Source organism: Hemicordylus capensis, chromosome 6, assembly GCF_027244095.1.
Source record: "Hemicordylus capensis ecotype Gifberg chromosome 6, rHemCap1.1.pri, whole genome shotgun sequence".
In the NCBI taxonomy this organism is placed as follows: domain Eukaryota; kingdom Metazoa; phylum Chordata; class Lepidosauria; order Squamata; family Cordylidae; genus Hemicordylus; species Hemicordylus capensis.
The window spans coordinates 55,762,034-55,774,829 of NC_069662.1; the positions used below are offsets into that span (position 1 = coordinate 55,762,034).

General features: G+C 46.2%; 1 protein-coding gene across 1 annotated transcript in view; it reads left to right on the forward strand.

Annotated features, from left to right (window-relative positions):
• Window positions 1–12,164, forward strand: part of TUBG1 (tubulin gamma 1) — a 13,800-nt gene extending 1,636 nt beyond the window's left edge. Inside the window, exons 3-11 of the mRNA XM_053259218.1 lie at window positions 1,161–1,328; window positions 1,523–1,591; window positions 2,012–2,091; window positions 5,344–5,470; window positions 5,902–5,988; window positions 6,846–6,995; window positions 8,703–8,855; window positions 9,452–9,613; window positions 11,510–12,164. Coding sequence (XP_053115193.1) covers window positions 1,161–1,328; window positions 1,523–1,591; window positions 2,012–2,091; window positions 5,344–5,470; window positions 5,902–5,988; window positions 6,846–6,995; window positions 8,703–8,855; window positions 9,452–9,613; window positions 11,510–11,707 — 1,194 coding nt within the window. The 3' untranslated portion in view covers window positions 11,708–12,164. The remainder of the gene's footprint in view (window positions 1–1,160; window positions 1,329–1,522; window positions 1,592–2,011; window positions 2,092–5,343; window positions 5,471–5,901; window positions 5,989–6,845; window positions 6,996–8,702; window positions 8,856–9,451; window positions 9,614–11,509) is intronic.
• Window positions 12,165–12,796: the final 632 nt, after the last annotated feature.

A 12,796-nucleotide genomic window follows, 5' to 3' on the forward strand; every position in this document is an offset into this window, starting at 1 on the left:
TAAGTGTAGAGTAACCCCCATGTAGTCGCAAAGGGATATTGTGGAAGGCTGCCGGACTCTTGAGACAGTCAATGAGAATTAGATGGGGAGCACCCACTATGCTGCCTATTGGCAACTGCCATTCTGCATGCACTCTCTGCCTCCAATTCTAAAAATGCTGTAAGGCAGCCATCTTTCATCCAATTTCTCTGAACTGTGGACTGCTTGTACTCCTCACCCAAGAGATCTCCTATAACACATCTGATAGTAACAAGACAAAAATTACCAATGTTACAAGTCCTAGAATGTTCATGGCTTCAACAAATGCAATATACTTTAACTACGTGACATGGTTCTGCATCTCTGTAGTTACTTATAAAATATATACAGTCATTATATGTTGTACAAAAGTTAAAAAGTTAGGAGCCCTGCCCAAAGGCTCACAGTCTAAAAAGTGGTGTGTAAATAAAATACCTGGCAATTTAGGCTCTGCTATCTGACTTTTAGGTCCCTGCCCAGTGGTCTCCATATCTGATACACAGTAAAAGAGACAAAAACAGAGGTGCATAAAGTAATATTACTTTATTCAGAATGCTACTAATTCAGAATATTTATTAAACATACTAAAAGCAAAATATGTGGCTTCATACTGCCAGGTGTTAAATATCTTCTTTTGGCAGAGTCTGAACTAGGCATTTCCAACAAGTTCTGCTTTTAAAATCTTCTATGCAAGCTCTGTTACAGTATTTATTGTCAATTTATTTGCAAAGTAACCTAGACCTTGTAAAGAGTTCTGCTTTGACATAGCAGCTAAGCTTCTTCAAGGCATGTTCATATCCAGGCCCTGAGCTTTCCAGATCAAAACAAGTAACTTTGCAAGGTGCATTCTTTCAATGCAGCAAGCTTAGTAAAATGTTTTCCAAAGTGCAAAATAGCTTTCAAAGAATCAGTTTGGCTTTGTATCTAGAAGGTCCACTCATGCACCATGTAAACTGCTGATAGTGTTGCTCAGGGAAATTTGCTTAGGGCTGACCAGTACAAAGGTCAAATTCAAAGTGAGAATGTAAGCACAACTTTCACACTTTGATTCTGCTCTGTGTCTCTTGCCAGAGATATAACTGCACACCTACAACTTTCATTTTATGGATTGATTCCTCAGAGTTTGTGTTCCTTGTTAACAGGCAGATGATGAGCACTACATCCCACGAGCTGTCCTCCTGGACCTGGAACCACGAGTGATCCATTCCATCCTGAACTCCCCATATGCCAACCTCTACAACCCAGAAAACATATACCTGTCTGAACATGGAGGCGGGGCTGGGAACAACTGGGCCAGTGGCTTTTCACAGGTAGGTGGGTCAAAGAGCTGAAAGCAAATATGTCTCAGTTTATACCTCTACAAAATATAAAGCATGTTTGTCTGGCAGTGTATCTCCTTAAATGAAAGAGATTGCTTCCAACAACGTCTAGCTTCTGGGAAGCCATAAGCTATGAGCTGAATACAGGACTAGTATTTTGGCACATCTTGTAATTCTCTTTGCAGGGAGAAAAGATTCATGAAGATATCTTTGACATAATAGATAGAGAAGCTGATGGCAGTGACAGCTTAGAGGTAAGGAAATAAGAAGCAAGCTGACCAAGAGGTTCAGTGGGATGTGTTGAAGAAGAGAATTGCTTCGAAACTGTCCAGCAAAGTTTCTCCTTGAGATTACAGCAAAGGCCTTGCTAGCCTCTTGTCCCTGGACTAGCAGTTGGAAGCAAGCTTTGCTTTGCTGACCGAGTTCTGATTTTTGTTTGTCCCAAATCTCTAATAGGGATATCATGCTTTTGGAGATCTTGAAGACTTTCTCCTGTGTGCTCATTGCACAATGATCTTTTGGTTCTTCTTATCGTCTTGTGTGGGGGCACATGCACCCACTGTATTTCAAAAAGAAATTCCTTCTCCTATACAAACAGCGGGAGACTAAACTTAGTCACATGATATAGTTATGGTGTATGGGAAGATGGCTGACGTCTGTTCATTTTCCTCCAGGGTTTTGTGCTATGCCATTCAATCGCAGGTGGGACTGGTTCTGGTTTGGGCTCTTACCTTCTGGAGAGATTAAATGACAGGTAGGTGACACCAACTCACAAATGCACTCCTTGGGGCAGGTAGGTGATAAAGCCCATCAGGCTACTGTGAGGAGCCAGCAGACTGACAAATGCATGAGAGATGCTCAAGAAAGGTCTGCCCCACTCAAACACAACAGGTCTGCCTGCTTCCTCCTCTTTCCCTTCCTCACACCCTGGTGATGTTTAGTCACAGCTAAACCAAATCACACATTTTGGATGACCACAAAATGGTATCTAACCATTTTTACCTGGAATCTAACTCCTCTTTAGCTTGATTTCTAATGTGTTTGAGATTTGGTAGCTGCCTGGTTTTGCTTTTTTTTGGTTGTTTTTTTTGTAAAGGTAAAACATTTTGGATCTAAATAAATCTCCTGAAGTTTCTTTCCATCATAAAGAGGATGACATCCAATGATGAGTGACTTCCCTTTCACCAGAGGAGGCAGTACTTGTAAAGGCTTAAAATCTCTGCCTGGGGAGTCATCCATTCAATTTTGTTCTGCCTCCACTAAGGTGACAGGACTGTCTGTGGCCCCATATTCTGGTTTAGACGCTACTATTCTTTTTCAATCAAGCAAGGCTAAAGAGAGGTTTTCCCGTTTCCTCTCCCCTGCCACTTTCTGATTAGCTAGATACGAGTTTTGGGGGCCTTGATTTTGGGTGTTACCCACATAGAAGTCTATTGCTTTTTGGTGCTGTTTCTAATGCCAAGAGATGCATGCTTGGCTTTGAGTCGTCGGATACAACTGCTATGGAGTGCTCAGGGCCTCATGACTCCAGGCATCCAACTGAAACCCAACAACACTTGGTGTCTTCCACTTCTGACCTGTTCATTGGCACACTTTGCTTCTTATCCATCAGGAGTTCAATCTAAGTAGAGTCAATGCACTCTAAATCATTCAGCAGTGTGGTTAATCCCCCCTCTAGTAGAAAGCCATAAGAAATCCTTGTGCTCCAAGTGCCATTATAGGAACGTGGCCACAGATTCCCCATTGTGAGAACAAGCCACTGAAGCCCACTCCGGGGAGCCAAGTCAGGCAGTCCTAAGGTTCATGAGCTTCCTTTTCATTCATTCATTCGATTTCTATACCGCCCTTCCAAAAATGGCTCAGAGAATTACACAAAGATGGAGGAAGTTTTGCAGGAGGAGGTCTGCTGGCCTAGGCTCAGCAGTGTGAACTAAACCCAGGAACAATGGCAGATTCTAATATGGGCACTGAATTGCCTGAAGGCACAATGGTTGTGTTGAGAACCCACACAACTGGGAAGGAGGCGGTTCCTAGTTGTGGGTACTAGAAGATGGAATAGTAGTTTTCCAGAGCAGATAAGGCCTATTCCTGCTCTCATCATAAATGGCCATCCATTCCACTTGAAGTTCTGAGTGGATAAAGTGAATGATATCACAAATAATGGGAGATTCATGAAAAGGGGAAGAAAACTGTGAGAAAAAGCACTGCTGTTGTGAGCCTCAGTATTCTCAGATTCTGACCTTGATGCTTAGCACAAAATTGAAGTGCCATTGGTGGCTTTCACTTCAGCCTGCCAGCTTCTGTTCTTGCTCCCTAAGCTGTCGGATAATCTGCTCAGAACTAACTCTCACATAAGATCAATCAGGAAATATTAGGACTTATCACCTAAGGGATTGTTATACTTAGTTTTCTTTCGCCATCCAACAGATCCCTTTTTCTGTTGGGAGCACTCAGAGACAGACTCAAGTTTTGTTTAAGAGATTTCAATAAATCAGTTGAGGAGTGGAATTATCTGGGCAGAAGAGGTACTTGGTCAATTCACCATCTATCAGCTGTTTAACTCAGGTCTTTTACTGAATATTCGTACAAGATCTGATTCCTATTTCTGATGATCTACAGGGCAAGTCTTGATGGGCTTCAGAGATTTTTTTCCTTAGATTTAGACCCTTGGAACAAACTATTGCAGTGGTTCCCAACCTGGGGGCCTCCAGATGCTGCTGAACTACAACTCCCACCATCCCCAGCTATAATTTATTGTGGCTGGGGATGGTGGGAGTTGTAGTTCAGTAACATCTGGAGGCCCCTAGGTTGGGAACCACTGAACTAACAATTGCATTCCTTGAGGATTTTAAGTATAAGACGAATGCGTTCATTCAGTTCAGGAAAAGGCATTCCAAACAATGATTTAAAAAAACCTTGTTTCCCCAAGTACTTCAGCATGTACCCTAGTAGTAGCCTTAGTTTTAGGTGGTGTTCTCCCTGGAGATGGAGTCAGTAGAATTCTCAAGCCTCCTGCCTCTTCTGGGAAGTGGAGGGAGCCACCCATCACAGGTTGTCCTCCCCCCGCCCTTCCTTTTTGATAGAAGAAACTTTCAAATCAAGTCCAGTGTTCCATTCTGCCTGCTTAAACCCAATAGTTTGAGAGACTTCTTCATCTCTCGGTTCAGTAATGTGATTTATCTCCCCAGGCTGGAACTTGTACTGCTGAGAATCAGAGGCCTGCGTCTCCCTCCCATTTCTCGCTTAAAGACAGAAGATAGCAGTATTCCCTCTTAAATCAAACAAGCATACGAGTTCAATTAAAAAAAAAATCACATATGTGAAGTCTGCCCTTGTAGCTGTTTGCCCTTCTCTAGGACTGTGCACTCTGGTCAAGTCAGATTTCCGATGTGGGAAATCTCTGCCCCCACCTCCAGGAGGTAGCAGAATGTAAGGCAAGTGCCCCAGGTAGTGCGGTGGTGGTGGGGGCCCTTTAACTGCTTACCCAGTACTGGTGCGGATATGGCTGGGCAGCAGTTCTTGGGATCTTTGGGGTGGGGTGGGGGGCTGGCTGGCAGGGAGTGATGCAGGGCAGCCTGGGAAGTCCGCAAGGCTGCTGGGAGGAAACACGAGTATCTGGAAATGGTACTTCCATTTAGAGGTGTTGGGGACAGGGACTTCCAATGTCAGAAATCCAACTCTACCAGAGTGCACAGTCCTACCCTTCTCAGTAAAACCTGGGGCTCTGTTTCTGATTGAGGATTGTCATACCCCATGCTAGCTGGGGTTTTTTTAACCACACACCCTTGGTACAAAGCAGTGCTTGTGCACAGTATGTGGTTATGTCTTGATCCATTCACACCCTGAAGCTTCTAAAATAGTTGCTGGACATTTTAGGGCAGTCAAGCACTGCCCTCTGTATCTTGGCACCAAAGGCACGGAGGCGGATCCCTTGAAAGGGTGAGTATGTATGGGGTATTGATTGTTTCCTCTCTACTGAGCAGATAACTTGCTCCCTCCTCAATAGGTACCCCAAGAAGCTGGTGCAGACGTACTCGGTCTTCCCCAACCAGGATGAGATGAGTGATGTGGTGGTGCAGCCGTACAACTCTCTCTTGACTCTCAAACGGCTGACACAGAATGCTGATTGTGTGGTAAGGGGTGCTGCCTGAAAACACCCAATTTCTCCCAATTTTTCAAAGAAATGAAACGCCTCCCTCACCCCCCCCAATAGCATATGTGAGGAGCATATTTCCCTAAACTTAAAACATGTGAACAGACACACATCTGGCCAATTTTGTCCCATAAAAGAGTTGATGTCTCTGGACCTGTGGTAAGATCTTTGGAGATCCCATGTTCTGCAATGTCTTCTAAGGTCACATTACTACTTGCTGTGAGTTCCCCCCACTTCTGTATTGATCCTCTGTGCAACAGAAGCAGAGAATGTAGGGTAGAAAGAAATTGGGAGGTGGGTGGATCCTCTGAAACTTGCATGCCCTTGTAGCAGGTCACACTCTATCACATTTCTGGTCACACTCTACCTTCTCATCCTGCACTCCTTAATGAGAGTTCCCTCTTTTAACAGGTGGTTCTAGATAACACTGCTCTGAATCGTATTGCCACTGACAGATTGCACATCCAGAACCCCACCTTTTCCCAAATCAACCAGCTGGTGAGTGAGCCGGGATGCTGTAGGGGAAATGTGCTTCCCTCAAGCCAATAGAGAGTGCAGGCTGGGGTTTGATACTGGCTGAGAAGAGAGGGGAGGGTCAAGCAGGGCATAATGTGGAAAGTTAGGATGGTGTTAGGGCATTGCTTAAGTCTGCTGCTAGGGCTGGAGAGTCCAAAGCTGAATAACACGCTCCAGCTCCTTGGAATTGCGTAGAGGTGGCCACTCCGACTGTCGTCATCCTCCATGCAGCATCGCACGCTTTTGCTGCATGCGGTGGTGGACCTTTTATGGGAAGCAGAGCCTTGTACCGACTGGCCCAGTAATGGCTGGGAAGGTGTGCAGGTAACACTAGGAGATGTAGTCCTTTCCCCATAGAGCTCCATGGGGAAAGCTCTTGAAAGGACCACACCTTCCTTGTGCTCCCGGCATCCTGTCACTGGAGTGGGTGTGGGGTTCTCTTTCCCATAAAGGAACCTGTCCCCTGCACCAGCAATGCACATTACTGCGTGGAGATGGCTGAATTGGGAGCAGCTGCCTTTGCACAGCTCCAAAGGGCTGGTGCAAATCATTCAGCTTCAGGTAAGCACAGACCTATCTGCTATGACTGGGGCTTTTGGGGGTTTTAAATGATTTTCCACCCCATGCTACCTGGAGGGGAAACACTTTTGAAAACGTTATAGAATTCTTTTAAAAATAAAGTGTAGAATGCTCTTTATTTAGATCCCAATGCTGCTGCTTTGCCCTTCTGAGAAACTTGTAAAAACCTCGTTTGCCTGCTGTTGGTCCCCCCACTTTCTCTTCCTTGGTCTTGAGAAGATGTAGGTCTTGTTAGAACTCATGTCTTTCTTCCTTGCTAGGTCTCCACCATTATGTCTGCCAGCACTACCACGTTGCGCTACCCGGGCTACATGAACAATGACTTGATTGGACTGATTGCCTCCCTTATCCCCACTCCCAGACTGCATTTCCTGATCACAGGCTACACACCTCTCACCACAGACCAGGCTGTAAGTACTCCTCCCTCTCCTCCTCACTCCCTTTTGCCCACAGTCCAGGCTCTGGAGGTGAAGACTGTCTGTCTGGCCTACATGTAGCTTTTGCTCTCAGTCCTCTGCGCCCTTCTTTGTATGTACACAACCAGTCTGGATGACTTTCTACAAGTCTGAAAAAAGGGCCAATGTGGCCACATGACCTACATTCTCAAACTGTATGTCTCTAGAGCAGGGCTGCTCAACTTTGGCCCTCCTGCAGATGTTGGCCTACGATAATCCCTGGTTATTGTCCACTGTGGCTGGAGATTATGGGAGTTGTAGTTTAAAAAAACAACAGCTGCGGGGGAGGGGGGGGCAAAGTTGAGCCGGCCTGCTCTAGAGCAAGGCTGTACAACTTTGGCCCTCCAGCTTTGTTAGACTATAACTTCTAGGACTGTGCAGTTCAGTAAAGTCTGCACTTTGACCCCACCCCACCCCTACCAGGAGGCATCAGATCATGGGGCAAATGCCCTAGGGTAGATCACACTGGTGATGGGGCCCTTTAACTGGCCACCCAGCATTGTGGTGGCTGGGCAGCACAGCAATCCTCGGGAAGGGGGGGGGGGCAGGCAGGGAATGATGAACTTCTCCCTGGGAAGCTCCGTGCCTACTAGAAAGACATGTGGGCTTCTGGGGATTGTAGTCCCGTTCAGAAGCGGGACTACAATCTGTTTATCCTTCCAGCAGCGGCACGTCCTTCCCGGGGGAAGTTCATCATTGCCTGCCCACCCACCCCCAAGCTCCCAAAGATTACTACACCACCCCCATTTCTGTGCTGGGTGGGTAGCTAAATATAGCCACTAGCGTGCTACCCCACGGCACTTGCCCCACGATGTGCCACTGCCTGGTGGGGGGAGGGGTGGGAGTTCTGATAAGGGAACTTTGACTTTTCCAACTTGCACAGTCTAATAACTCCCATCATCCTCAGCTACAGTGGCCATTAAAGAGGTTTGATGGGAGTTGTATTCCAACATCTACAGGAGAGCCAAAGTTGTCCAACCCTATTCTAGAGCTTGAATACAGTCTTCTAAACCAGAGGCCCAAGGTCCACCGTGGGACCTCATAGCAGGTGTGCAGTCAAACTCTCCATGGTTGCAGTGCTGCCAAGATGCTAATGGCCAAGAGGTCTGTAAAAATGAAAGCAAAGGGTAACATTGAGGGAAGCCCCGTCAGCCACGCTTCCAGCCTGCTAAACACAGCTGTCTTCTCACCTTGTCATCCCTCTTCACAAGCAACAGGACAGGATGCCGAGGGGCAGATCACAAAGGCTGACTATGCAGAAGAGGGTATCTCATGCATGTGTGTGTGACTTGGAGTTACATGTGTGCGCATGCTCTCTCTTCTTTATCCTGAGCTGTGAATGTGGGATTTTCCTTGCTTGCTGGAGCCCTCTGTGTCTGTCCACTTCTACCTGTCATTTTAGAGAAGCTGGAATGGGCCAGGGAAGGAACCCTGTTTCCCTATAGAGGTGCTATGTGACTCAGGGTGGGCTGTTCATTTAGCCTTCATTTAGCCTTCTTACTCTAACTTGGGAGGCCTTCTAAATAGCATTGGCACTGTTTCGTAAAACAGGGCATTCCTCCAAGCTGTGTGAGTGATCCTCTCCTATATCTCTGTGTGCCGTTTGGCAGATTAGTTTCCTCCACTGACTAAAATGCCTGTGCTGCCTCTTGTTGCTCACAGGTGGCCAGTGTCCGCAAGACCACTGTCCTTGATGTGATGCGGCGGCTGCTGCAGCCCAAGAATGTAATGGTGTCCATGGGGCGTGATCGACAGACCAACCACTGCTACATTGCCATCCTTAACATCATCCAAGGAGAGGTGGATCCCACCCAGGTTAGTAGCTGGATAAAGAGTCAAGCTGGTCTGTCTGACATCTCAAGCTTCCATCAGAGGTCCTCTTTGCTCATGATGGCAGTGGGATGGCAATCCATTCACTCGACAGCCATGTTTCAGTGTGCATGTTGTGGTGCCTGTAGAATACTGCACAATGTTCACACTCTCAAAATCTAAGGCATCCTTGGCATCCAATTGTGAGCCTCTCTCTTCTCTTGCTTCCTTTCCAAAGGACACCTTGGTTGCTCAGTGGTAGAACTTCTCAAATGCCATATGGGAGCCTGGGTTTGATCCCTAGCCAATCAAGGTCGGGGCTGTACCTCAGTGGAAGAGCATTTGCATGCAGAAGGTACCAGGTACAATCCCTGGTATCTGCAGGCAGGGCTGGGAAAGGCTCCTGCCTGAAATCTTGGAGAGCCACCATTGGTCAGGACAGAAAATACTGAGTTAGATGGACCAATGATCTGACTTGGTATAAGAGAGTTTCCTACATATCTATCTTCCTGGTCATGCCCTTAACAGAAAGCAATTGGCCCACAATGCTCCCAGCTCAAATAGTTGTGTCCATGCACATGGAAACCCTCTTGTCCCATCAGGTTCATAAGAGTCTTCAGCGGATCCGGGAGAGGAAACTGGCTAACTTCATCCCTTGGGGCCCAGCCAGCATCCAGGTGGCACTTTCTAGGAAATCTCCATACTTGCCTTCTGCACACAGAGTCAGTGGTCTGATGATGGCTAATCACACCAACATTTCTTCGGTGAGTCTGAATAGGAAAGTGGAACGGAGATGGCATGTTATCTTGGCATTTCATCTACTTCCACAGGGACTATGCACAGATGTGTGTTACGGAGGAGAGCTGGTCTTGTGGTAGCAAGCATGACTTGTCCCCTTAGCTAAGCAGGGTCCACCCTGGTTGCATACGAATGGGAGACTAGAAGTGTGAGCACTGTAAGATAGTCTCCTAAGGGGATGGAGCTGCTCTGGGAAGAGGAGAAAGTTCTAAGTTCCCTCCCTGGCTTCTCCAAGATAGGGCTGAGAGATTCCTGCCTGCAACCTTGGAGAAGCCACTGCCAGTCTGGGTAGACAATACTGAGCTAGATAAGATAAATAGTCTGACTCAGTATATGGCAGCTTCCTATGTTTCAATGCCGCCTATGTAGGTGATCTCACTGCCTTCCATCAGTAGTGTTCTATTCAACTAGTATTGATCTTTTTTTCTAGGTTTTGGTTATTATCATAATCTGATAATTAGTTTCAAGTTTAAACTGGATACACCTGCTTTTAAAACCTTTGCTACTAAAATTGCAGCCTTTTGAACTAACTCAGAAATGCAAGGGCTGGAATGGTGATAGGGCTTTGAAAGTAATCTGGTTTTTTTCTTTTTCTTGGATGGGTCTGGCCCTCACATCAATTGAAAGATGCTCAGTGCTTTGTAAATAGTCCCCCAACAGCATTTCTTTAAGGACAAAGGCTTTGCTGATCTTCAAGCTGTGCAAATGCATAGTCTTGAGAAGGCATCCAGCTCTTGAGTTAGTCCTTTCAACTGGACAAAGACTATCCTACCATCTGTTATGTCCCCACTAAATATACTGGTGGCCCTTGATAATGGAGAGGAGAGCTGGTCTTGTGGTAGCAAGCATGACCTGTCCCCTTAGCCAAGCAGGGTCCACCCTCGTTTGCATTTGAATGAGAGACTAGAAGCGTGAGCACTATAAGATATTCTTCTCAGGGGATGGAGCCACTCTGGGAAGGTTCCAAATTCCCTCCCTGGCATCTGCAAGATAGGGCTGAGAGATTCCTGCCTGCAACCTTGGAGAAGCCGCTGACTCAGTATATGGCAGCTTCCTATGATATTCATGCAGGTTCCATTCTTGCTTATTGGTGCGAATATGGAAACTGAATAACAAAACCTTACCCCTATGGGAATCTAGGGATTAGGTTTCTATACACAAAAAAGGCTAAAAACCTGGTGGGGGAAACAAACATAAAATAAAAAGTACTCTACCTTGCTCTCCAGGTCTTCAGCAATGCCCGCCCCCCACCTCCCAAACCCTCAATCCCTCCAGTTTTCACCAAAACACACAGGCTGTTTAAAGAGCCATAAAATGGCAGCCAGAAATTACATCAGAAGCCATTTCCAGCCCCTCGGAAAATGAATAGGTGAATGTTAGCCTATTTTTATACTGCAGATAAAGAAACCAGGTCTCCAAGACCTGTCCACGGATACGCGAAACCACAGATAATGAGGGCCTCCAGTATAAACAAAACCAAGATTCCAGTTGCTGTTCTCTTCATCTCACAGGAAAACTGTGGGCTAGACTAATGCTGGCCAATATGCTGTGCTGACTTGCTCCTGTACGTACCAGGAGGGACATGTGTCAGGAGGATGATGTGTAAATAAGTATCACATGGCAGTTTTGCCACTTCAAAACAGAGTCTATGTTAGGTGTGGGAGAGGTAGTATGCCCCCATTTTTTTTAAAGTAAGTGTGCCTCCAAATGGGAAGACTGGGAAACACTTCACTAGTCAAAGACTGATCTGGTGTTCTGCAATATTTCTGTTTTCATGACCGAGTACCTGGCCTCAAGTTTACGCTTGCCCTTCTGTTTCCTTCCTGCTCCTCTTCTCTGAGCATTTGCCCTCTCTGTTGCAGCTATTTGAACGTACCTGCCAACAGTATGACAAGCTGCGCAAGCGTGAAGCCTTCCTGGAGCAATTCCGCAAGGAAGATATATTCAAGGAGAACTTTGATGAACTTGATGACTCTCGTAAGGTTGTCCAAGAGCTGATAGATGAATACCATGCTGCCACACGTCCTGACTACATCTCCTGGGGTACGCAAGAGCAGTGAGTGGCCTCACAGGCTTCCTGTCCAGAGTCTGACTGGGATTCCTCCAAATATGCCAGCATGCCTCTCCCCCTTTCCATGACTCAGGGGTGAGGGCATTTGCAGGTCTCTACATCAATGAAGACAATCTTTTTTTCTGTGTGCTGTAACATTAAGGTTCTATCACCTGCTGAGCTGAAACCTGACACTCCCATCCTAGCATCTGGTTTCCTCTTGTCCCCTTAAGGAACTGGGCTATATCTGGCTCTTCCCCTTAAACTGGGACTCGCCAGGTCTGGTTACAAAAGTGCAGTGCTGGGACAGCTTTTCCTGTTTGGTTCCTTCTAATGTTCACAAGAAGGTTGTTTCTTGTTGCAACTATATTTATTTAAACTTGTTCCTGTTGTGTACCATAGTGGAGAATGAAGTGGCTTGCCTATAGGCATTTTCAAATAACCCAGGTCTGCATTTCTACCAATAACTTTGCATTAGTAGTTTTTGTGAGTTATCAACATGGTTTGAGCTACATATTGGTAGGTGATGTTTGAGGAGATGTCCTTGTTTCAATTAATAAGCGGAGTAGAAGCAGCAACCATGGAGGTCAGGCTTTCTTCGTGGTATCTGGGTTGCTTCTTGCATTGGGATCACTCCACTCAAGACAGATGGTGTGATCTGTCTGTGGGGTGTACTGTTGAGTGTAGGATGTTAGTAGTGGGAGTTGAAGCTACCCATTTTGAAATTTCTGGACTAAACAAGGCTTGGAGGTGGTCTGCCTCTGCCAGTAACGGAGTCTATTTTATACTTCTAGAACTTTGAAAGTAGGATATGAAGTAATAGCCATGTAGTATCTATTGGGAATCTTTTCTGTCTACAAAGCTCTGCACAGTGAAAATGGAAATTAGTCTCATATCTTCCTGGTGCAAGAAACACCCCTATTTCCCCTAGCAATGGTAAAGTGTGGAATTGGTTTGTTACCTCTGCCTGTCAGCATTAGAGTACCTGGCATATCTTTCCTACTCTGCTGCTCCTTTGAGAACGGTCACGATCCTTGGTTGGGTGGTCCTGTACTGAGCACTGCAAGGCCTTATAGCCCAGCTGTAAACATGTATGGTG